The sequence below is a fragment of the Rana temporaria genome, chromosome 3 (assembly GCF_905171775.1).
Source record: "Rana temporaria chromosome 3, aRanTem1.1, whole genome shotgun sequence".
In the NCBI taxonomy this organism is placed as follows: Eukaryota; Metazoa; Chordata; class Amphibia; order Anura; family Ranidae; genus Rana; species Rana temporaria.
The window spans coordinates 117,804,389-117,828,494 of record NC_053491.1 but is presented as its reverse complement, the minus strand read 5'-3'; the positions used below and the strand labels follow the sequence as shown (position 1 = coordinate 117,828,494).

Here is a 24,106-nt window from a genome sequence, read left to right as displayed (position 1 = left end):
TACTTACCTCGGAACTAGTGCGCGCGGGAGATTTAAAACTCGGCAAGGTCCGGCGGCTGCCGGTCCTTTCGCCGTAGATCCCCCCTGCGCATGCGCAGCGGCGCATTGCGAGGGGAATATCTATCTCCTAAACCGTGCAGGTTTAGGAGATATTCTCCTTATCTGTAGGTAAAAGTACAAAAAGTGGGTTTACAACCACTTTAAGCTAAAGCCCAGAACACAAATACTTAAAGCTGGCTGGTTCAGCAAAAACCTAATGACTGGCTTCTGTTGGGAACGGTCATGCTGGGAAACCAGCGTTTCATCAGTGCTTGCAGCCAATTGGAAGAGGGGACAATAGAACAGGGAGAGATCCTTGACTTAACATTGCTTGTGTTTCTGTGGGAACCTGTCAGCTATACATTTATACCCAGCCTAACACTGATCAAACTAGAAAAAAGTGCTTTTTAAGTCTTGTCGTGTTTATGAATTGCATAAAAAAGAAAATTATTTTGATAGGACAGTATCACCAAAAAGCCTTTGTGGTAGAAAAAAAAAAAGATTTATGTATTACTTTATCTTAAAGCGGAAGTTACCCCGAGTTACGAACTCCCGCGTTACGAACGACTCCTACTTACGAACGGCCTCAAATGCCGGCCATTTGTGCTCCACGCTGGATACCTTTTTAAGCATCTTTGGACACTGCTGTACTGCGCCCCAGATAACATAACATAACAAGTGCCCGGAATATCCCACATCCATGCACAGGCGGCAGTTACACTTACAAATGCTGTGTTTCGACCGGAAGTTACAATTACAAATGCAGTGTTGCGACTTACGAACAACTTTGACTTACTAATAAACCTACAGTCCTTTATTGTGTTCGTAACTCGGGGACTGCCTGTATATCTTTACATATCTGTGATCTTAAATCCCTGTATGCCAGAAATGTTTGAATATTTTACCTAGTAAAATATAAAGCCAATCATGGTATAAAATGTGAGTTTCTGAAGATGTGAACATCAACCTTCTTGGCTGACATCATATCACTTGGGACTGCAAGATATTTTAAAAGTGACAGTCATCATCTGCTTGTGGATGTGTATAATAATTTCTCCTCATAAGGAGCAGGCTGAGCTGACACTAATCTGTTCTCTTGTCATCAGCCTTTATTATTATTGCTTCTAGTTCTTTTCCTTTTAGCACAATATAGGAAGCATCTAATTGGAAAAACCAAAGTAATCAAAAAGTCAATTAATCATATAGATGAGCTGTGACACTTAGTGATGCAATCACCAGGAAACATTGCTATCTAGCTGGCAAGGTATTAAAACGTGCCTTTTCATTTGCTTATACTGCAACAATTTCTATGACATTTACTGCAGAATAAGTGGCCTTGACACAGTTCTCATTGACTGTTAAGCAATCAGATAATTCATTTCAAAGTCTGAAACTTGTTTGAATAGTTGGATTTTTCTTCTGCTCTTGGTTTATGAATACTTGAAAAGAAACATTCTTTTTGGTATTAAATATTAGGCCTTGTTCACACAAGGCGTACCAAAGCATATGCCCATGGAGACCGTGTTTACCTGCACAGGAATGCACAGGTGTTCATGCATCCTATTGCTGCCATTTGTGACACAGCAGTTACACAGGCAGCTGCTGCTCTCAATCTGTCATTCATCTGGATGCATCTTCCTGATCTCACACTGTTAGCTCAGGGACATGTCACACCCACACATATGTCAAATTGGGAGCAGTGACTGTGTCAGTGCAGCCACTGCTTCCCAGTTGGCATCAAGGGGACTGCCTGCAAGGGGATGCACTGATGAACGCCTGTGCATCCCCGTGCGAGTAAACACAGACTTCTATGGGCTTATGCTTTAGTTCACGCCATGTGAAAGAAGCCTATGGGTTAAGGAAGGTTTACAAGGTTTGCCAATGTAATTTTTTAGGAACCATATACACATAATGTACTTTCAGTAAGTATACTTTTTATGTTTAAGTGTTTGTAAACCCTCACATATACCCAGTGAAGTGAACCGGGACATTTTTTTTTTTTTAGCTTAATGTAAGCAATGCATTAAAGTGGATGTAAACCCACTCTCATCCTTTATTAACGACTGCCATAGTGCTGATCAATAAGGATATAGATGCCTCCTGCATGTATCCTTACCTGTCAAATGTCTCCCCTCTGTTAGAGCTGCACGATTCCGGGAAAAATGAGAATCGTGATTTTTTTTGCATAAAATTAAGATCACGATTCTCTAATCATTAAATACAGTATATGTAAATCTGACGGACTGTTTACATGTTAAATTTTAAAAGCCGCAGCAAACCTGCCGACCTTACATGCTTGCTAATGTGAACGAACACCTCTGATTTTCACATTTAACTAAATGTGTAAATCGGAGGTGTTCTGTCACATTAGCAAGCATGTAAGGTTTGCGGCTGCTTTTAAAATTTAACATGTAAACAGTCCGTCAGATTTACATATACTGTATTTAAGCATATAAGCTCAGTTTTGTGTTGAAAATAACTGAAATTTAAAACTCTGTTGGGTGTAACAAGATGTCCGCTTGCCCCATTCTCACTAACATTACTGTGCAGGAGTGTGGGGTGGAGCAAGACGGCAGCGAAGCAATTTCAAATCCTGATGAGACAGCCGCCGCCGGGTGTACCAGGATGGCCGCCACTTCGGAGCTAGGCCAAAGCCGGGGACTTTCCTATGGCCGCACCGGAAAATTGCGGGTCATCCAACCTGGAGATCGCGGGGAGGGGGAGTTGGTGTGTGAATCGAGATCGCGATCTTTTCTTGATTAATCGTGCAGCTCTACATTCTGTCTGTTATAAGAACTGAAAAACTGCAGATTCTGTGGGTGGGTCTGTTGTCTGGAGCTCTGTGGGTGGAGTCGTGATGTCAGTACACTCCCCACCTCTACACTCCCCTTACACTGAATTCTGCTATGATCACCAACATCCAGTATAAATCTAGAAAAGTAACCACATGACTTCAGAAAAGTGGAGGTGGGAATCAAAAAAAAATGCCTGTCACCAAGCTAGTGCATGAGATATGTAAATAACCTGTCACTCACAGCAAGGGGGCGGAACAGACCAAGGTTTTTCTCCAAGTCCGTTTTATCTCACTGAACAATAAGAGGATTGCTCTGACGTGGATTAACTTTGTGTGGAAAGACTGGGCACAGATGATAGGAAATCTTTTCAGCCCAGTACACACGATCGGTTCGTCTGATGAAAACGGACCGATGGACCGTTTTCATCGGATGAACCGATCGTGTGTGGGCCCCATCGGTTTTTAATCCATCTGTGAAAAAAAATGGAACCTGTTTTAAATTTTTCTTATGGTTAAAAAAACGATAGAAAAAAATTGATCGTCTGTGGGGAAATCCATCGGTCAAAAATCCACACATGCTCAGAATCAAGTCGACGCATTCTCGAAAGCATTCAACTTGATTTTTCTCAGCACGTCGTAGTGTTTTATGTCACCGCGTTGGACACGGTCGGATTTTTAACTGATGGTGTGTAGGCATGACTGATGAATGTCAGATTCATCGGATATGCGATGAAAACATCTATCGGATTAGATTCCATCAGATATCCAATCGTGTGTACAGGGCTTTCCTCTACATTTTGACAGCAGAAAAAAAAAGTGGATGTAAACCCAATTTTTTTTTTTTTTTTTTTGCTGTCACAATGTAGAGTAAAAGATTTTCTATCATCTGTGCCCAGTCTTGCCACACAGTTACTGTAAAAAAAATGTTTTTAGGTTTAGTATCACTTTAAATTTTGAATAAAACACTTGTTGGTCATATAATGAGTTAAAACCTGTTTTCCGTGCACCAGACTGTTAGGGATTATAAACGAAGAGTTAAAAAGACAACAATACAAAATATATGAAGCTGTAAGCTAATGCCAGCTCGTTTACTAGATTTAAATAGTATTATCAGTCCTGCCTGATGCAGGAAATAGGATTTCACCATTATGATATGTCAGGATTTTCCACAAAATCAAATTTATGAAACCCTAAACATCCATCTCTACAGCAGAGCAGCTTTATTCTCAACACTTTCACAGTAATCCTTTTGGTAAGATATATTCATAGCCGTTGTGCAATACAATGATAATGTAATGATCTTGTCTTTCTCTGTTTAGGGCTTAGCCAATTGTCTCTATTGTTCAACAAATACCTATTGTTGGTACTTGGCTTATAATGAGAATAAGAGCTAGTGTTTGTTCAATATTGAAGGTTAGTCTACCCAAAGCCCATATTCTATTATTGGGTAGATTCTTATACTCATTTCTTTTGGAGATTTTCTCTTTCTGTCTGGTGAAAACGTTGTCACCAGGGCAGCAAGTGAGACAAATTTCTCCTGTGGAGGCTCATATAGCAGGAGTTTAAACTCTTCCACACTCTCTCCAAAAAATGTTTTTATATGTTTTGGCTGGATGTACACTTCAACTAATTTTGCTTATTTGAGGTGTGCTGCATTTGCATCTTGTGTTGCCTAGTTTTAGATTTAAACTGAAAAATAAGGGTATTTAAGTGGTTGTAAAGGTTTGTTTTATTTTTTTTAAATAACAACTTGCCTCCACTGTGCAGTTTGTTTTGCACAGAGTGGCCCTGATCCTCGTCTTCTGGGGTCCCTCGACGGCTGTCTCGCCTCCTCCCCCCAAGAGCTAACTCCCCTTTGGGAAGCACTCTCCCAAGGGGGTTGGCTTGCGGGCACGCTCCTGTGTGATACAGTCGGCGGCCAAAGCAGCCTAGTGTATCACTCGGCCCCCTTGATTGACAGCCATGGGAGCCAATGGCTGCACTGCTATCAATTATCCAATGAAGAGCTGCCTCATGCTGGGGGAAAGCATTGCAGGATCGCGCCTACCGAGTTTCGTGGCCCAGGTAAGTAAAACTGGTGGCCGGAGAGTGCAAGGTGTTTTTTCACCTTAATGCGGTTTATCCGCTGACACCCGTAATCACATAGGGACCCATGTATGTCCCGTTTTCATCCGCAAACGGACGGATGAAAATGCGGACATACGGTCCGTACGTGTGAAAGGGCCCTAAGAGTCTCTACCTACGATGAGAGGGGGTGTGTGCCTTGCCTTCAATTGGCAATTTTAGCCATCTTGGCTGTATGCCCAGACATCGCACTCTGTTAAACAGGAAGAGAACATTTCCTAGCATGATCTGAATTTTCTAAACAGTATATAAATGTGAAGACAGCATATAGGCATGTAAAACATTTGTAGGGAGATTTGGTTCATCTCTGTGTATCATCTGAGGCTATTCACTTCACTGGGTGTATGGAGGGTTTACATTCACTTTAAATGTAATTGTTGTGCCTCCATCTTGTCTGAGTTTAGAAGCCGATCTTCCCTGCACAGAGCTCTTAAAATGATTTGTAAGGCTTGTTTGTTATTTAAAAAAATTATTTAAAACATGTATACTTGCCTGTTCTGTGCAATGATTTTGCTTTGCACAGAGAGATCCCCATTCTCCTCTTCTGAGGTCCCCCCGCCTGTGCCTCTGGCTCCTGCATTCAGAACGCCCCTATAGCAGGCCGCAAAGTTTAGTATAGCGTGCCCCCTATAGCAGGGTAAAATAATTTTTGCATTTGGAATCGCTTAATAACTTCCTTCTCCTGTCCAGGGCTACATGCCCCATGATGCATTGCTCCTCACATTCACAAGTTCTTAGGTGCTTACTAGCATGTATGGACTGTGTACTGAGCTCTGTGTGCTACATTGTGTATACTGACATGTGTGAAGGGTGTACTATATGTGTGCTGCACTGTATTTTCAACATGTAAACAAATAATGCATTCTGTATGCAGGCCAACTAATCAGCTGATCAACTAATCGATAATGAGATTAAGTCAGGTTTCCTCCTTCCACCTTAATCAGTACATTGTCGTGCCTTGGTCCTTGTCCTCCTTCAAAGCACCCCAAATAGGTCTCTCTACATTGTTTAGACTTGGTACTCACAGTGCAAGTTTACTTGTATACCATATAGGCTTATGCAAGGGCTGGCCTTCATCTCATTCCACCAACTTTTGTTGGATTAAGCAGGCTGTCACAAAGACTTACAGTGCCTTGAAAAAAGTATTCCTACCCCTTGACATTGTCCACATTTTGTCATGTTATAGCCAAAAACCTAAATGTATTTTATTGGGATTTTATGTGATCGACCAACACAAAGTGGCACATAATTGTAAAGTGGAAAGAAAATGATAAATGGTTTTCAATTGTTTTTTTACACAAATAAATGTGAAAAGTGAGGCGTGCATTTGTATTCAGCCCCCTGAGTCAATACTTTGTATGTCTAGAGAGTGAAATTTTTTGCCTATTCTTCTTTGTAAAATAGCTCAAGCTCTGTCAGATTGGATGGAGAGCGTCTGTGAACAGCAATTTTCAAGTCTTGCCACAGATTCTCAATTGAATTTAGGTCTGGACGTTGACTGGGCCATTCTAACACATGAATATGCTTTGATCTAAACGAGGGATCTCCAAACTACGGCCCTCCAGCTGTTGCGGGAGTAGAAGTCCCATGAGGCATTGTAAAACTATGACATTCACAGACATGGCTAGGCATGATGGGAATTGTAGTTTCTGATTAACTGGAGGGCCATAGTTTGGAGACCGGTGATCTAAAACATTCCATTGTAGATCTGGCGGTATGTTTAGAGTAGTTTTCCTGCTTGAAGGTGAACCCCCCCCCCCCCGCCTCAGTGTCTAGTCTTTTGCAGACTCTTAACAGGTTTTCTTTTAAGATTGCCCTGTATTTGGCTCCATCCATTTTCTCATCGACTCTGACCCGCTTCCCTGTCCCTGCTGAAGAAAAACATCCCCACAACATGATTCTGCCTCCATGTTTCACGATGGGGATGGTGTGTTCAGGGTGATGTGCAGTGTTAGTTTTCTGCCACACATAGCGTTTTGCTTTTAGGCCAAAAAGTACAATTTTGGTCACATCTGACCAGAGCACCTTCTGTGTCCCCCACATGGCTTCTGCAAAAAATAAAACTCAGCATGTATACCTTGCTGAGTCAAAAATTATCATACTGTATTGTATGAGCATATCTTTCTAGAGACATGTTCTGTAAATGTAACGTTAATTTTTAGTTTTATATTATTTACTTTAGCATATGTCCTTATACGGCTGATATTCTGTCAATGTCTAAACTCTGTAATAGAATAGACATAGTACTGACTGAGTATTATGCTGCTACTGTATATGAGAATGGACCTTGGCCTTTGTGTTGCTGTGCACTTCTCAAAACCATGCAATGCTGTGTTTCTTCTCCACATACTAGAATATAGTGCTTGACATGGTACTTCAATTTTTAGTGTGTGTGACACTTTGATGAGAAGGTTGCTGGCCTGACTCTTGGAGATTAGACAATTTCCTGCCAATTTTAGGATGTCAAATCTTCACCTGTCAAAAGACCAAATGACTTCCAAGAATATTACATCTAAGCAACAATTCCTCCACCCACAGTGTCTCAGGGTTCCCGTATGCCGTACAGTTTTCATCTACACCAAATGCTATTTTCTTATAATCATGACAATAAATGTCCGTCCTTTGTTTCATAAAGCACAGATTCACATTTTAGTTGCTTTCTTTCGAAGACTTATGTTCTCTTAGAATGTCTTCTAAATTATCTTAAGTTATTTTTTCACAGTTCTTTAATTCACTGTGTTTCTGACTTCCCCAATGCTTTAGGTGTTATTGGTTATCTAGCTAATGACATGGGGGAAAACCCTTGTGTTTACAGGCATAATTGCCAATCACGTGTAGTGTAGAGTAACGCCCCATGTACACTGCTGCTCGACGTTCAGAGGCAGTTGGACGCTTTTTTTTCAACTGCCCCTGAACTCATTCAATGTCATCTTATGTGTGCATGTACACAGGGTCGTTTATAGTCATTTCTAGGCAGTTGAGTTTAGAGGGATTTCAAGCGGCAATCGCTTCTAAACGTGGCTAAACGTGGCAACCCGGGTTTAGCATTGTTTCTTTTTATAGGCGTTTATCGTTTATTTTAAAAAAAATATATATATATATATATATATATATATCTGTCAAGTTAAACGTCCCATGTACAGTACATGAAGCCTAAGGACCTATTCACACCAGTGTGCTTTGGTAACCTGTGGTATGTTGTTGGTATGCTGCGGTTAAGTTTATTGTGAATGACACCCCAGTGCACCTTTCTGATTCACCTGATGTCACCTGCATTTTGCAGCAGACATAAATATATTACTGTGCACTTCTAAAAATGCTGCTCGAGCAACTTTTGGTCTGTTGTGGTTCTGACTGGTGTGCATCCTAATACTGTCCACAATCTCTGAAAGGGGAACATTGTATACGTCAGGGGTCTTTAATTATAAACAAGGGACCGGTTTATTGCCCTTGAGATTTTAGGGGGCCGGACTATAGCCAGTGGGAATGAAAAATACAGTCCTGATGTCAGTGGGAGTAAACAATGCCACATCTTTTAGTGGGAAGAATAATACCCCATCACTGGTGTCAGTGGCAGGAATAGTGCCCCATTGTTGGTGTAAGTTGGAAGTATAGTGCCTCATCATTGGTGTCATTGGAACAATAAGGGGCCCCATCATTGGTGTCAGTGGGACAAATGGTGCCCTGTTGTTGGTGTCAGTGAAAGGCATTAGGCCCCTATTGGTAGTTTCAGTGGGAGGAATAGTGCTCCATTAGTTGGTGTCAGTGAAAGGCATTAGGCCCCTATTGGTGGTTTCAGTGGGAGGAATAGTGCTCCATTAGTTGGTGTCAGTGGGAGGACAGTTTTTCAGTGGCAAGAATTATGCCCCCACTGTCTGTGTCAGGAAAAATAGTGCACCAAGGCCTGATTAAAATCAAGCAAAGGGCCATATCCCGCCCCTGGGTGCAGTTTTTTGTAGACCACTGGTATACATGATCTTTTAACATGTAGCCTACCCACACAACGGATAAATCAAATATTTTTAGAGCTCTGCCGACAAAGTGTTTTTTTCAACTTTTTTTACTAGTAATGGCGGCGATCATCGATTTTTTTTTTTCCCCCGGTACTGCGACATTATGGCGGACACTTCGGACACTATTGACACATTTTTGGGACCATTTTTATAGCGATCAGTGCTATAAGAATGCATTGGATTACTATAAAAATGCCACTGGCAGTGAAGGGGTTAAGACTAGGGGGCGGGGAAGGGGTTAAGTATGTTCCCTGGGTGTGTTCTAACTGTAGGGGGGTGGCCTCACTAGGGGAAATTACTGATCTTCTGTTCATACTTTGTATGAACAGAAGATCAGCATTTCTCTCCCTGACAGGACCGGGAGCTGTGTGTTTACACACACAGCTCCCGGTCCTCGCTCTGTAACGAGCGATCGCGTGTGCCCGGCGGCGATCCCGCCCGCCGGGCACACGCACAGGAGTTGGGGGCGAGCAGCCCTAGTGGCCTGCGCGAGAGCCGACGTATAGCTATGGGCTCTCGCGCAGGGGAGCCGACCTGCCGCCGTAAAACTATGGCGGCTGGTCGGCAACCAGTTTACCGGTTAGAGGTGTGACTGCCATTGACCCCTGCATTATTTGATCTTGTATGCCCATAATGATGTCTTTCTGGTAAGCAGTTTGACTGCACAGGGTGTGGTGTGTTTTCATGTCTGCACACTAAAATCTAGGTGGAGGTCCTTCGTTTCAACTACTTTGATGACCATACTCATTTTGCCCCTCTCACATCACCTCCCCACAGCAGTGTCCTCTGCCCCTCTCACATCGCCCCCCCCACCGCATTGTCGTCTGCCCCTCTCACATCACCCCCCCCCCCCCCCCACCACAGCATTGTCCTCTGCCCCTCTCACATAACCCTTCACAGCAATGTTGTCTGCCCCTCTAACAGCAGTGTCCTCTGCTTCTCTCACATCACCCCTCACAGCAGTGTCCTCTGCCCCTCTCACATCTCTCCCCCCCCCCCCCCACAGCAGTGTCATCTGCCCCTCTCACATCCCCCCTCCCCCCACAGCTGTGTCCTCTGCCCCTCTCACATCACTCACCCCCACAGCTGTGTCTCCTGCCCCTCTCACATCACACCCCCCCACAGCTGTGTACTCTGCCCCTCTCGCAGGAGTTTCCTCTGCCCCTCTCGCATCACGCCCCACAGCAGTGTCGTCTGCCCCTTTCACATCACCCCCAACGGCATTGTCCTTTGCCCCTCTCACATAACCCTTCACAGCAGTGTCCTCTGCCCCTCTCGCATAACCCTTCACAGCAGTGTCCTCTGCCCCTTTCACATCACCCCCCACAGCAGTGTCCTGTGCCGCTCTTGCATCACCCCTCACATCAGTGTCCTCTGTCCTTCTCACATCACCTCCCCACAGCATTTTCCTCTGCCCCTCTCACATCACCCCCCACAGCAGTGTCCTCTGCCCCTCTCGCATTACCTCCCCACAGCAGTGTCCTCTGCCCCTATCGCATCACCCACAGCAGTGGCCTCTGGCCCCCTCACATTACCCACAATAGTGTCCTCTGCTTTCCCCTGTAGTGTCCTCTGCCTCCTTCACATCTCCCCCCCTCCCTTTTCATTACCCCCTCAACAGCAGTGCTCCCTGCCCTTTTACATCACCCCCCCCCCCCCACACAGTGGAGATCTCTGCTTTTTTAACCCCCAGTAGATTTTTTTTATCACGCACACCACACACACACACACTAGGGTAGCCTTTTTACACCCCCCCCCCCCCAGTAGTCCTTTCTGCCCCCTGGGTCTGGATGGGACAGTGACTTGGTCTGCCATTTAGTGATGACTGCCATAGATGATTGGGCCTGTACAGGTTTTTGTCAGGCTTGAACACATGTGGGTTTGGATACTAGTCTGAGCACATCATCCATGCTCATCGCTGTTAAAGAATAAAGACTTTCATGTAAACATACATTTCAGCAGGCGCTAAATTTCACTGAAGAAACGACACACAGCATGCAAAGATGTTATGGTCACTTATGTACTTAAACTGCAGGTTGTATGACCATAAAGTACCTGCCTTGTTGCCTGTGTTATGAAGTGCTAGGCATTCTAATATGCTTCCTGCTGTTATGATTGAATTACTTTGAAACCGTTGGATGATCTGTCACAAATACAACCGATCAAATCAACCCTCACCTGGGTAATACAATTCTTAAATTGTAGGTTTATGTTGGAGTACAGAGAAAGCATGTTTGCTGTTGCTAATATTTCATGCATTAATAGGTTGTCAGTCCACAAAAATCTGAGTTTTCGCTTATCAATGGACACTGGCAGACTAAAACGTCTAAAGGTTTTCTAATCTCCTTCCTTAGTTTATAGCTCTGTGATCTCCATTGTGAGTCTGGCTCTGCCTGCTGCATTCAGTGTCTTTAAAAAACAAAATAAAAAGAAATCCAAGAGGTATTGTAATATTGAGACTATTTTGTGATAATCGTGACAGGTGGGTGGGGGAAAATTCACTCCAAGAGATTCTATTAAGCCCCCATAAAAAAAACAAATCAAGCTTTTAGTGAGTAATTCAGTCGTACCCAAAACTCAAATTCCTATTGTGTGCTATGTTTTTGTTCTTCTCTGCATTTACCTTGGTTGGCCTTATCTATATGTGCATATTTACATTGCTGAATGCCTCCTAATGGCACATTTATATTAATATTTTTGTGCAGTGCTCCAATCTCATTTTATCTTTAGAATTTTATCTTTTTTTTTTATGCATTAAGTAGACTTGTGTAAACAAAATATATATATATATATATATATATATATATATATATATATATATATATATATATATATATATATATATATATATGTAATCAAATGTTCTCATGAGTTTACATCCGATTTATGTTTTAATTTTGGTGCAAAAGAAGTTTGTTTGTAATATCTGAACTTTTTCAGTAGTTGATTTGCTTTTGTGATGAGCATGAAATAAGTGGTTTGTGCAAATAAATTCTAAAGACCATTTTATTCATCTTTGAAATGCAATTTAGAATATGCATGTTATGATATCAGTTTGCATCTTTAATTGAGGTTTTATTTTATTTGTGACATTTATGTCTCTGCATACCCAGCCAGCTTCCTTCAGCAACCACCTGCTGACTCCTAATGACAGTGTGTTTTTAAGCAGATTTGCAAGTGTTCTAGAAACCTGTGTAAGGTGTGGAGTGTACTAGAATTGGGGAGGGGAGCTGCTGTTTGAGCCAAAAAATGCCTGAAAAGCGCTAGTTTTTCACTGTTTAGGCATTTTCCATTGAGGTCTATGGGGACCAAAACACTCCAATCTGCCTGAAGAAAATAAGTACTTTTTTGAGCAACAGGCATTTTACTAGAGGTGACAAAACACTCAAATGTGAACAGGGGCCATTGAAATGAATGGGATTATGATTATTGAGCGAGCTGAAAATGCTCAAGTCTAAACGGGGTCTAAAGGATACGTTCACCTTTTGTAACATGTTACATGATTCACATATATTCAGGGTGTGACATGCACACTCCCCCCCAATCCCCCATTCTGACAGCTGGGGGGGATCATCTACCCCCTGCTATATGTCACAATCTGCAAAAAACACAGCTGTGCAGGGCGCTACCCACCCAGCCACGTCATCCATTTTTTGTAAAGGTGAACTTATCCTTTAACTACTTCCCATCCGCACTATAGCCTAATAACCGCTACAGCACAATCTTATTCATATGTCGTCCTCCCTTAATCATGATGCGACTCAGCTGATCACAGATCGGAGTAAAGGGCCAATCACAGCTGTCATTGGACACAGCTGATCAAGATAAAAGCAGAAGCCAGTTATCGGCACTCCTTTACTCACGCTATTAGCGTGAGGAGAGGAAAGACGCTAGCCTTTTTCTGTTAAAGGGACATCAACACTGACAATCAGGGCACTGATTATCAATGTCCTGATTATAAGTGCAGTCCCAACAGTGCTGACAATCAGTGCTGCCTCATCAGTGCAGCCCCATCAGCGCACACCAGTGAAGGATAAAAATTACCTGTTTGCAAAATTGTATGTCAAACCCTATGAAAAATGTTTTTCTTTTTTTTTTTTTCTAAAAATGTTTTTTCTTTTTTTAGTTTTTGAGCAAAAAATAAAAACCCAGTGGTGATTAAATACCACCAAAATAAAAATGTCATATAGGTACAATGTTGCATGACTACGTAATTGTCATTCAAAGTGTGGCAGTGTTGAAAGCTTAAAACTAGCCTGGACAGGAAAGGGGTGAAAGTGCCCAATAGGCAAGTGATGAAAGTGGCCATATTGACAGAGCAAAGCTCATCTTGAATGCTGCTTTCAGAGATGTTCTGCCAAGCACTAATTTCTGCTCAGCGAATTTACATTTTACTGTATATGTAATACTTCAACTAATGTTGACGCATAAACACTGGCTTTAGTAAAGCCCCATGTGCCTTGAGTAAAACTAAAGCTGGCTTCACACTGAGGCAGTTTTCAGGCATTTTAGCTCTAGAAATAGCCTCTAAATGCCTTCCATTTATTTCAGTGTGACTTTTCACACTGGGGTGTCCTGCAAGCAGCATCTTTTGGGGTGGTTTGGGAGCGCTGTTGTATAACGCTCCCAAAACGCCCTGCACATTGAAATGAATAGGCAGCGATTCCAAAGCGCCTGAATAGCACTTCAGAAGCATCACAACACAGGCGCTTTTTAACCCCTTGGGGCGCTAGCGGGGGGGTGTTAAAAGTGCCCTGCTAGTGGACAAAAAGTGCTGCTAAAACATGGAGCGCTAAGGCTCGGCGGCCCCAGTGTGAAAGTAGCCTAAAGTTTTTCACCTAATGAATAGTTATATTTTCTATTCCTATTTTCCATTTGATTGTACTTTACGGCAGCAAAACAATGAAGGACAAAATCTGATGCGACTGTGTATTTATGCACACACATATATATGTGGGTGTGTGTATATATAATGTGTGTGTGTGTGTGTGTGTGTGTGTGTAACATGAGGAAATTTTGTTTGGAACCCGAGGTTGGATGAGCTGTACTTTGTTTTTACTTTCAAACTCCAACTGTATTTAGTCTGTTTGTTTTTTTTGTTTTTTTCTTTTCATTTAATATTGTTCTCCCAGACTAGTTTCCCCACACTTTTTTTTGTTTTTGTTTATGATAGCAGATAAATACATTTTGTATAGACAGAATATCATCGTTGTGTCAGAACTACCCAAAAATGCAAAAAAAAAAAAGTATTGATCAGCTCAGCTGTTGTGTTCAACTTTATTGATCATTCTAGAGAAAGATAAATCTTAGCCTAAATAATATAATAGTGAATGCTGGTATTATGGGGACAGTGACTTGATAGAAGGCCATTCATCATCTCAATTTGAGTCATTTTTACTCCCACTAAAGATCCTCTCTGCTGCATTGCCTTGTACCTATTGATAGAGTACAATTCATAGGCAAAATATAAAGCGTTAAAGGCGAACTCCATAGAAAAGGATTCATTCTGTTTATTTAGCTGCAAAATGAAGGAAATGGTTTATGATGATTTTTTCCCCCCCATTTCTGTCGTGATTAGATCTAATTTTCAGTAAAAAGTTATTGTATTGAACACCTTTTTTAAATCTTCTGTTTCTTGGCAGTTGAATAAACGTAATTTCTCAAAATAACAAGTCTGTTATTGTGATCGTTTTTGGCCCTGAAAATCAGCATTTGTAATGCAATTACCTTGCAACCCAAAGAGCCATTTATTTGTTGTGTTCAGTATTGAAATAAATGGCTTAAGCTGAGCTAACGCTATTAGAAACATTTCTGTAGTAACTAGTTATCACTAAAAAAATCATTAAGTATAGGCTAGGATAAATCATTAGGATTCTGGCAAAATGGCTGCTGAAAATAGGGTTTTGCTGTCATATGTGAAAAATAAATTATAAATCAGTTACTCTAACCCCTTTGCGACTACAATACTCATATATGTAGACTGGCCTTTTTTTCTGTAGGGCCGCACATATGTATATCTGTCTGGCAGCACACTCCCAGCACAGAGACTTGGGTCTAACTGGGAGCTACGGGTCCCAAACTAACGACTGGGACCCGGATCTGCTGGGTTCCAGGTCTCCTGATCACTGTGATAGTGATTCAGTCAGTCACAGCTATCAGTCACTGTGAAGCCCGTCCCTGTGTTTTCTCTCTCTGAATGAAGGAGAGAGAAGTATCTCCCTCTATCCTTGCAGAGAAAGACAAAACATAATGGTGTTTAAAATACAAAACAAGATCAAGGTTTGATCTAGGTCAGTGCCAGGGTTGGTGTTTGAATCATGTTAAGGTTGTGGTCAGTTTATTTTGTTACATAGTTGAAATAAAGACACCAGTCCATCCAGTTAAACCTGTGTAGGTGTGCGTGTTCTTATTCATTTCTCGTATCCCTGTATACTGTGCTCGCTAAGATATATGTCCAAGAGTTTTTTTAAATTATCAATTAGGGTTGTCCCGATACCAATACTAGTATCGGTATCGAGACCGATACTGAGCATTTGGGCGAGTACTTGTACTCGCGCAAATGCTCCCGATGCCTGACCCGATACTCCCCCCCCCCCCCCGAGAGCTGGTGGAGAGGGGGTGGAGTGCGGGTTGAGAGGGGGTGGAGAGCGGAGCAGAGCAGTCCTCGTATGGAAGAGAGGAGAGCTGCTGCCGCTGCGCCTAGTCCCCTAAGACAAAGCCCGCGCCCCCCCCCCCGGGGAACACACCAGCTTTCATTTGAATAGCTGTGTGTTCCCCGCTGCGCCTCATGTATAGACACTCCCCCTTGCCCAGAAACTTTGACAGACAGATCACCCGTCCCAGGATTGGACGGGTGATCTGTCTATCAAAGTGCCCGGGCAAGGGGGAGTGACTGTCTATACATGACGAGGCACGGCGGGGAACACACAGCTGTTCAAATAAAAGCTGTTGTGTTCCCCCAGCGCAAATTAACTAGATGTCGGCAGCGGCGGGGGGGGGGGGGGACTTGGCTTTGTCTTAGGGGACACATGGCTGCATCAGGGACAAGGCTGCATTTTGGGACACAAGGCTGCATTTAAAAAAAAGTATCGGTAATCGATATCGGCGAGTACATGAAAAAAAGTATCGGTACTTGTACTCGGTCTTAAAAAGGTAGTATCGGGATAACTATACTATCAATACTTCCTACGGATACCACCGATTGTGGACGTGAATTCCACATCCATACCGCACTGACTGTGAAAAACCCCCTAGGCAGTTTAAGGCAGTGGTTCTCAACCTCAGTCCTCAAGTACCACCAATGGACCATGTTTTGGGAACTTCCCTTGGAAAAAATAGCTCTTTTCAATACCATGTTATTGATATTGATTTAAAGCAGCTGTGCAAAGTTAAGGAAAACGTGGCCCATTGGGGGTACTAATATTCTGCTAGCTTTGCTTGCTGCCGCTTGGCGTTGCATGCCATTGCTGAGTCTGTCATCTACTAGGACCACCAGATCTTTTTCTATCCTGGATTCCCCCAGAAGTTCTCCCCCTAGTAAGACCACACCACCGATCGCCGTGCTCTCCCGCGGCTTATCCTGCTGGATGTCGTATGACGTCTAGTCAGGATAACGCAACCATCGGTCTTTCTGCTATAGGCTGGGCGGGAAGTGGTTAAGAAATAACGGGCCTTCAAAGATTTGGCTGTCGCCTCGACCCAGTCAATATATGTATAGTTGAAGAATATATGGAGAGTTTTGGATATGATTAAAAAAAACAAATCTAACATACACATATGTGGTATCCTTGTGATTGTCTGAAGAAGGAGAATTCATTTTGGGTTGTTCTTTGATAGTAGGTTATGGTAGTAGCAAGAAATCTACAGCTAAATTTAAAAGAAACAAAATAATTGTTTACTATTTTGGGCCAGTTTTCTATTGATGATGATAAAAAAGAAAATCGGGAGATATCCATTACCATTTACTACCAAATAAAAGCCCAATTTGTTCTGAAAAAAAAAAAGTGTAATCGACCTGGATTCACAAAGTTGTTGTGATGATATGTACATGTCAAGGTTGCAAAATAGTTTCAACCGGCTCAAAGGGGTTAAGCAGTAATCCATTTGTAGCATTAGCATGTGCTGATCAAATATTTATTATGTTTAATGTTACCCTGATGAAGGGGGGGGGGGGGGAAATGTGTTTTTAAGAAAATATTTGGGTGATTTCATTGCCATTGGCCTTAAAATATATGGATTCATTTGAGTTTTTTGTAAGTTTTTTTTTTTTTAAATACTAATTGCACCTTTAGCAGTAGCTGAGCATCTCTGCTTACCCGATTTCATGTTATTCTTAATGTATAAATTCAAAAGTGCTTTAAAATTACTGGACATTCCAGATGAAGAAATAGTTCTCTTATGAGATCCTTTGATAAAAACTCAGCAGCCCTTGGCTCAAAAAGTCATTTTGCAGTCACAGGTAGTATCATAGGCTGAGCGTAAATAATACATACAATAGGACAGACTTTGGGGGCCCTGGCATCGACATTTGCTTGTTAAAGTGGAGTTCCACCCATAAATATAACATTACATCAGTAGTTTTAAAAAAAATTTTTTTTTTTAGATGCCTTCAAAGTGTTGTTGCTAGGCAGAATAGTTAATCTTCCCACTTCCTGCACCTAGGTGCTTAATGCTTCCTAACCTACACCGCACAGACTCCTGGGAATGTAGTGGGTGTAACTTTCCAGGAGTCTGTGCAATCCCCAGTCTCAAAGAATGTGACTTGGACAGCACAGGTGCTGAAACCTGATCTGACACTGCTTGTGCAGCACTGAGCATGTTCGAGATCTGCAAGGCTGAAATCCAGGAAGTCATACAGTCTGGCTTCATGATGCCCACACTTAAGATGGCCCCAGTCAATTTCTATTTTATAAAGTGTCTAAATGCTGTAACAACCTAACAAAACGGACCTTGGTTTACAGGCCAACTTTACTAGAATACATTAAGCTTGTGTATTACAGGGGTATTTATATTTAAAAAGTGAAATTGTGGCCGAAACTCCGCTTTAATATGTGTATGAAATGCATGCATATGCACTTTTTTTTTTTATTATTATTATTGTAAATGTGCACGTTTTAGCTATCTAATGTTTTTAGACATTAGATATGTCTAGAATCTGTAACGGTTTCTCTATTTGAGTTTGTTCTTTACTAGGAACATGCTTATTGCCATCAAACTCCTTCAAATGTCAACTTGACATTCGTTTGAAAACTTGTCAGTAAAATTACTGCTTAAGAGCAAGCACCACATAACATTTATTCCTCTTCTCTTTACCCCTATATATCTTATTTCTCTTTTATTTCCCTGTCTTTTGGTGTAAGCCCCTTCTCTACTCCAGTCAAATCAGAGCTCATACTAATTAAGATTCTTTACCGCGGAAGCAGTTGGATGGGACTTAAAGCCCCTAGTAATATAGTCAAACCAGAACAAAAAGAGCACAAAAAGGGGGGGTGTTTTGTCCAACACATGTAATAATTGTAAGCACATTGTTGTGATTTACTAGTTTTAATTTGATGATATTGCCGACATGTTTTATTCAAATAAGATGTGAAACGACGTTACAATGGTAATTGTTAATACAGCATTTTGTTGAGTCTCATGTTTGTCTTTTTGCAGAGTGCACAATTTTATAAAGTTACCACTGATCAATACCAGGAAGCTGCAAACACTGTGGAGGCTCGATTCAAGTAAGTTATCATGATGTCTTCATATGTCATTTATCTAATATGTGTAACTGAGTTACCGGTTAGCATGGCTTTTTACTTTTTCTTTTTTTTTTTTTTCTTTTTTTATAAGAAATGTAATCGCTTTAATATGCTACAACCCGAATTCCAAAAGTTTGGACGCATTTTAAAATCCACACAAAAGAATTCAATGATTTGCAAATCTACTAAACCCATATTGTATTCACAATAGAAACATAATGTTTAAACATTAAAAAAGTACAATTTTAATAAAAAAATACAATTATTTTTAAAACTGATTGCAGCCACACGTTACAAAAAAGTTGAGACATGCCAACAAAAAGCTGGCAAACTAGGTGGTACTACTAAGGAAGAGCTTGAAGAACTTTTTCGCAACTAATTTGGTTAATTGGCAACAGGTCAGTAACATGATTGGGTATAAAAAAAAAAAAGCGTCCCAGAGAGTCAGACTGTCTCGGAATAATGCTGGCCATACACTTTACGAAAAATCGAACGAACGTTCGGCCATGAGCGCAAACCATATTGCCATTATGTAATGACCGATAAATCATTCAGTGGACATAAATAAAAAAAATATTGGTTCGTGTTTTTTTTTTACATATCCCTAGTGCAGAAAGTTCGCACGGGAAACACATTAACCTTCCGATTTATCGTTCGTTCGGCTGAAAATTTCCAAACTTGTCCCTTTTTTTTTTTTTTTGGGCTCAAAAACGTCCCGATTATCGATTTTGTGCCCATTAACTGTTCGAAAAATGAACAAACTGTCTGAGCGACCGAATTTCAGCCGATTTTTCGTATAGTGTATGGCAAGCATTAGAGATGGACAGCATTTTCAAACAATTTCAGAATAATGTTCCTTACAATAAAATTGCAAAGACTTTAAATATATTATATCGTCTACCGCAGGGTCAGCAACCTTTTCCCACTTTCAATGTATGTGAATGCCGTATTCACCTGCTAATAGATGAAGATAATAATACTCCTAACACAGTAATAATAACGGTACAAGTTTACCTTTTAAGGTGCTTCACTAATACAAAGCCAGTTCACCCTGAAGGAGCATGTGGCTGGGGATTTGGATTTTACTGCCCACTCCCCCATCTTGGCACCCAAGGGTGGGTGACGCCAGCCGTGCCAGCCAGCATGTTCTGGAGATGGGTTCCCTGTCCCCAGTAGTGTTGGGGGTCCTGTGAAGGGGTCCCTGCCTCCAGGGGTGATGAGGTCCCTGCCCCCAGGGGAGAAGGAGCCTACACTTGGCTACACTTAAATCTCCACTGTGTCTATGTAGTGCAGCCATGGTTGTCACACAGACTGAATTTCAAGATGTTTGCTTTTTGTCCATCTCTATTATTTGGTAGTTGAGGGAATTCGTAGTTTACAAAACAAAGATTACAATGTTTTTGCTGCCTTTTCAGCTCACAGGAAGTCAATAAATCTGCATTTCTGGCAAGATCAACGTGTATTTTTTTTCTACTTGCTAAAATTATTCTTGGTGGTTGTAAACCCTTATAAACCACTTTTAGCTACAGCTAACCCCATAATAAGGCTTTCCTGTAGCTAGCCTGGATATCTCCTAAACCTGCACATTTTAGGAGATATCCCCCTGTGTCTGCATGTGCCGAAGTCATCAGCACATGCGCACTGAAGCTTCAGTTGGACTGTGCCATTACCGGCGGCTCACGCACACATGCGCTCTGTGATGTCACGCGTCTCCGGCCAATCACAGAGCAGCCCCCGAAGGAAGAGGGGCAAGAAGATGGACGCAGCCTGCAAAGGAGACAGCGATGGATTAGTTTGCACGCAAGTGTCACATAATGGGCTAGTAAGCGATGCATACTAGCCCATTATGCTTTAAATTTGCAGGGTTTGCTGTGAGCTGTGTAATCCATGAGATTATCAGATGAATGATCTTCGTTTTTTTCCTTCCTATTAAAATGCTAAAGTACGAAAATTCTAGTACGATAAAAATTCGAAAGTAATGTATTTGTATTTTTGAACGAAAACTGTACAGAAAAAACATAAATCGTACAAATCTTTTGTCGTAAGGAAAAAAAAAATTGTGTTTGTCCCTTCCGAAAATTTTGGACGAAAGCTGTGTACAACGATCAAATTATTGTACGATCGCTTCAAAAGCAGTATTTTTTTGTTTCTCATTGTGTGTACGGGGCTTAAAATTAAAAATTCTCATTGTGTGTACGGGGCTTAAGACTAAAAATGGAAACCAATGTAGTTTCCACATCTAAGGATTGGTAAGTTACGTTTATATTACATTTTTATTTTTGGGTGTAGTAATACTTGTAGCTGGTTATGAATTATTTTTGGAGGTATTGTAAATACTATAGGGTTGTTTGAAGCTGGTATCCTGTGTATGGTTAAGCATTCATGTTGCGCTGCCTTTGTCATTTAAATACAGATTTACACTGTTCAGAATGCTTTTAACCACTTCTCTACTTTGGGTGTTTTTTAGATTTGGTGTTTACAAGACTAAAACATTTTTTTTTGCTAGAAAATTACTTAAAACCCCCAAACATTATATGTTTTTTTCTAACACCCTAGAGCAGGGATATGCAATTAGCGGACCTCCAGCTGTCCCATGAGGCATAGCAAGACTGACAGCCACAAGCATGACACCCAGAGGCAGAGGCATGATGGAACTTGTAGTTTTGCAACAGCTGGAGGTCCGCTAATTGCATATCCCTGCCCTAGAGAATAAAATGGCGACCATTGCAATACTTTTTGTCACACCATATTTGCGCAGCGGTCTTACAAGCGCACTTTTTTTTGGAAAAAAAATCACTTTTTTGAATTAAAAAATAAGACCGCATTAAATTCGGCCCAATTTTTTTATATATTGTGAAAGATAATGTTACGCCGAGTAAAATGATACCCAACATGTCGTGCTTGAAAATTGCGCCCGCTCGTGGCATGGCGTCAAACTTTTACCCTTAAAAATCTCGATAGGCGACGTTTAAAAAATTCTATAGGTTGCATTTTTTGAGCTACAGAGAAGGTCTAGGGCTATAATTATTGCTCTCGCTCTAACGATCGCGGTGATACCTCACTTGTGGGTTTGAACACTGTTTTCATATGCGGACGCTACTCACGTATGCGTTCGCTTCTGCGCGCGAGCTCGTCGGGACAGGGCGCTTTAAAGAATTTTTTTTTTCTTATTTATTTTTAATTAATTTTATTATTTTTTACACTGGAAAAAAAAAATGATCACTTTTATTCCTATTACAAGGAATGTAAACATCCCTTGTAATAGAAAAAAGCATGACAGGTCCTCTTAAATATGAGATCTGGGGTCAAAAAGACCTCAGATCTCATATTTAGACTTGAATGCAAAAAAGAAAAAAAAAAAATGTAAATTTGAAAAAATGACAACAAAAAAAATGTCTCTTTAACCACTTGACACCCGCACGCTGTCATATGACGTCCAAAACGGGGACCTGTTATCCTGGGTGGACGTCATATGACGTCCTGGGCTTTGCGGGGGGATATCTCAATGATGCCTGCACCCGGAGGCATCATTGAGATATAATTTTTTAGCGGCGGCGATCCTGCGCACCGTAAGAACGATCATAGCGGCGGTTCCGCCGCTAGATCGTTCTTACAGGCGGCGGGAGGGGACATCCCCCCCCTCCCGCCGCCATCCGGTGCTTCTCCGGGCTCTCCCGTCCCACCGGGGGCCCGGAGAGATGATCGCCGTCCGCCGGATGTTTGCGATAGAGAAGACTGGTGACCAGATGGTCACCAGTCATCTCTATGACCGTCGGAGGCCCGGGCGCGATGTGATGACGTCACGCCCGGGTCCCCGTAAGTAAACAAACCGCAATTGCGGCTAGTTTGAATGAGATCTGTGAATTTTTTTTCACGATCTCATTCTTTCCAGCCTGGAGGAGAGATGTGAGGTCTTATTGACCCCGCATCTCTCCTTAAAGAGGACCTGTCACACACATTCCTATTACAAGGGATGTTTACATTCCTTGTAATAGGAATAAAAGCGATTGAAAAAAAAAAAAGTGTGAAAAAAAGTGTAAAAAATAAAGAAATATGTAAAATAAAAAATAATAATAAAAAAATTAAAATGCCCCTGTCCCCGGTAGCTCGCGCTCAGAAGCGTACGCACACGTAAGTCCCGCCCACGTATGTAAACGTCGTTCAAACCACACATGTGAGGTGTCGCCGCGTGCGTTAGAGCGTGTGCAACAATTCTAGCACTAGACCTCCTCTGTAACTCTAAACTGGCAACTTGTTAAAATTTTAAAGTGTAGCCTATGGAGATTTTTAAGTAACAAAGTTTGACGCCATTCCATGAGTGTACGCAATTTTAAAGCGTGACATGTTAGTTATCTAGTTACTCGGCGTAACATCATCTTTCATATTTTACCAAAAAATTGGGCTAACGTTACTGTTTTGTTATTTTTTAATTTATGAAAACATTTTTTTTACAAAAAAAAGCTGTTTGAAAAATTATTGCGCAAATACGGTGCAAGATAAAAAGTTGCAATGACCGCCATTTTATTCCCTAGGGTGTCTGCTAAAAAAACATATATAATGTTTGGGGGTTCTGAGTAATTTTCTAGCAAAAGAATGATGATTTGTACATGTAGGAGAGAAGTGCCAGAATAGGCCCGGGAAGGAGGTGGGTTTTAAAGCCCGGTATTGAAGTGGTTAAGACGCTGGGTGGGACTGACGTTTTGACGTCACTTCCGCCCAGCAATGCTATGGGGACCACCTTGCCCTCACTCGTATCCCAACAGAGCAGGCTGAAGCACCCGATCGCCTCCGCTACCGATGGCTCCGGTAAGCGGCGGAGGGTGCGGGAGAGCGGCGGTCCCCTCCCGCTGCCGATAACGGTGATCTCGCGGTGAATCAGCCGCGGAGACCACTGTTATCTTTTACAGGACCGCTCACACTAAAGATGGATATCTCAGTTGTGGCAGCAGCTGCTGCCGTTACCGAGATATCCATCTTTAAAGTGCCGCCGTATATAGTCGTAAGGCGGTCGGGAAGTGGTTAAAGAAGTTAGTTTCTGCCACAAATAAACTTGAGGTTGAGCACACTTTTGACAAATGCTGTATCTATGCCGAGCCTTAAGAAACATTGATCAAGTTCCCAATGATCAAATGCTTTATCTCTGTAGGATGATTATTCACATTGATCACACTCTAAAAGATCAGGTTCAGTGGGCTCCTGAGTTGTGCAAATTGCATTAAAATAACATTACTAAAACATGTTACTGTTTTTAATGCAAGAATAATATTTCAAGCAGTTGCATTATAACCATTTTATTAGATTATGAAGATGTCTCCTTCTTAATGAAAAGTTTACACAAGAAGGGGAGAATGTGATATTACAGGAAGAACATGGCTTTGGGCAAGGATTTAGGC

At 41.7% G+C, this 24,106-nt stretch overlaps 1 protein-coding gene across 2 annotated transcripts in view; it reads left to right on the top strand.

Moving 5' to 3' along the window:
- Positions 1-24,106, top strand: part of CHCHD3 (coiled-coil-helix-coiled-coil-helix domain containing 3) — a 197,967-nt gene that overhangs the window by 112,531 nt on the left and 61,330 nt on the right. For both annotated transcript variants that reach the window (XM_040343308.1, XM_040343309.1), the window contains one exon: positions 18,625-18,695. In XM_040343308.1, coding sequence (XP_040199242.1) covers positions 18,625-18,695 — 71 coding nt within the window. The remainder of the gene's footprint in view (positions 1-18,624; positions 18,696-24,106) is intronic.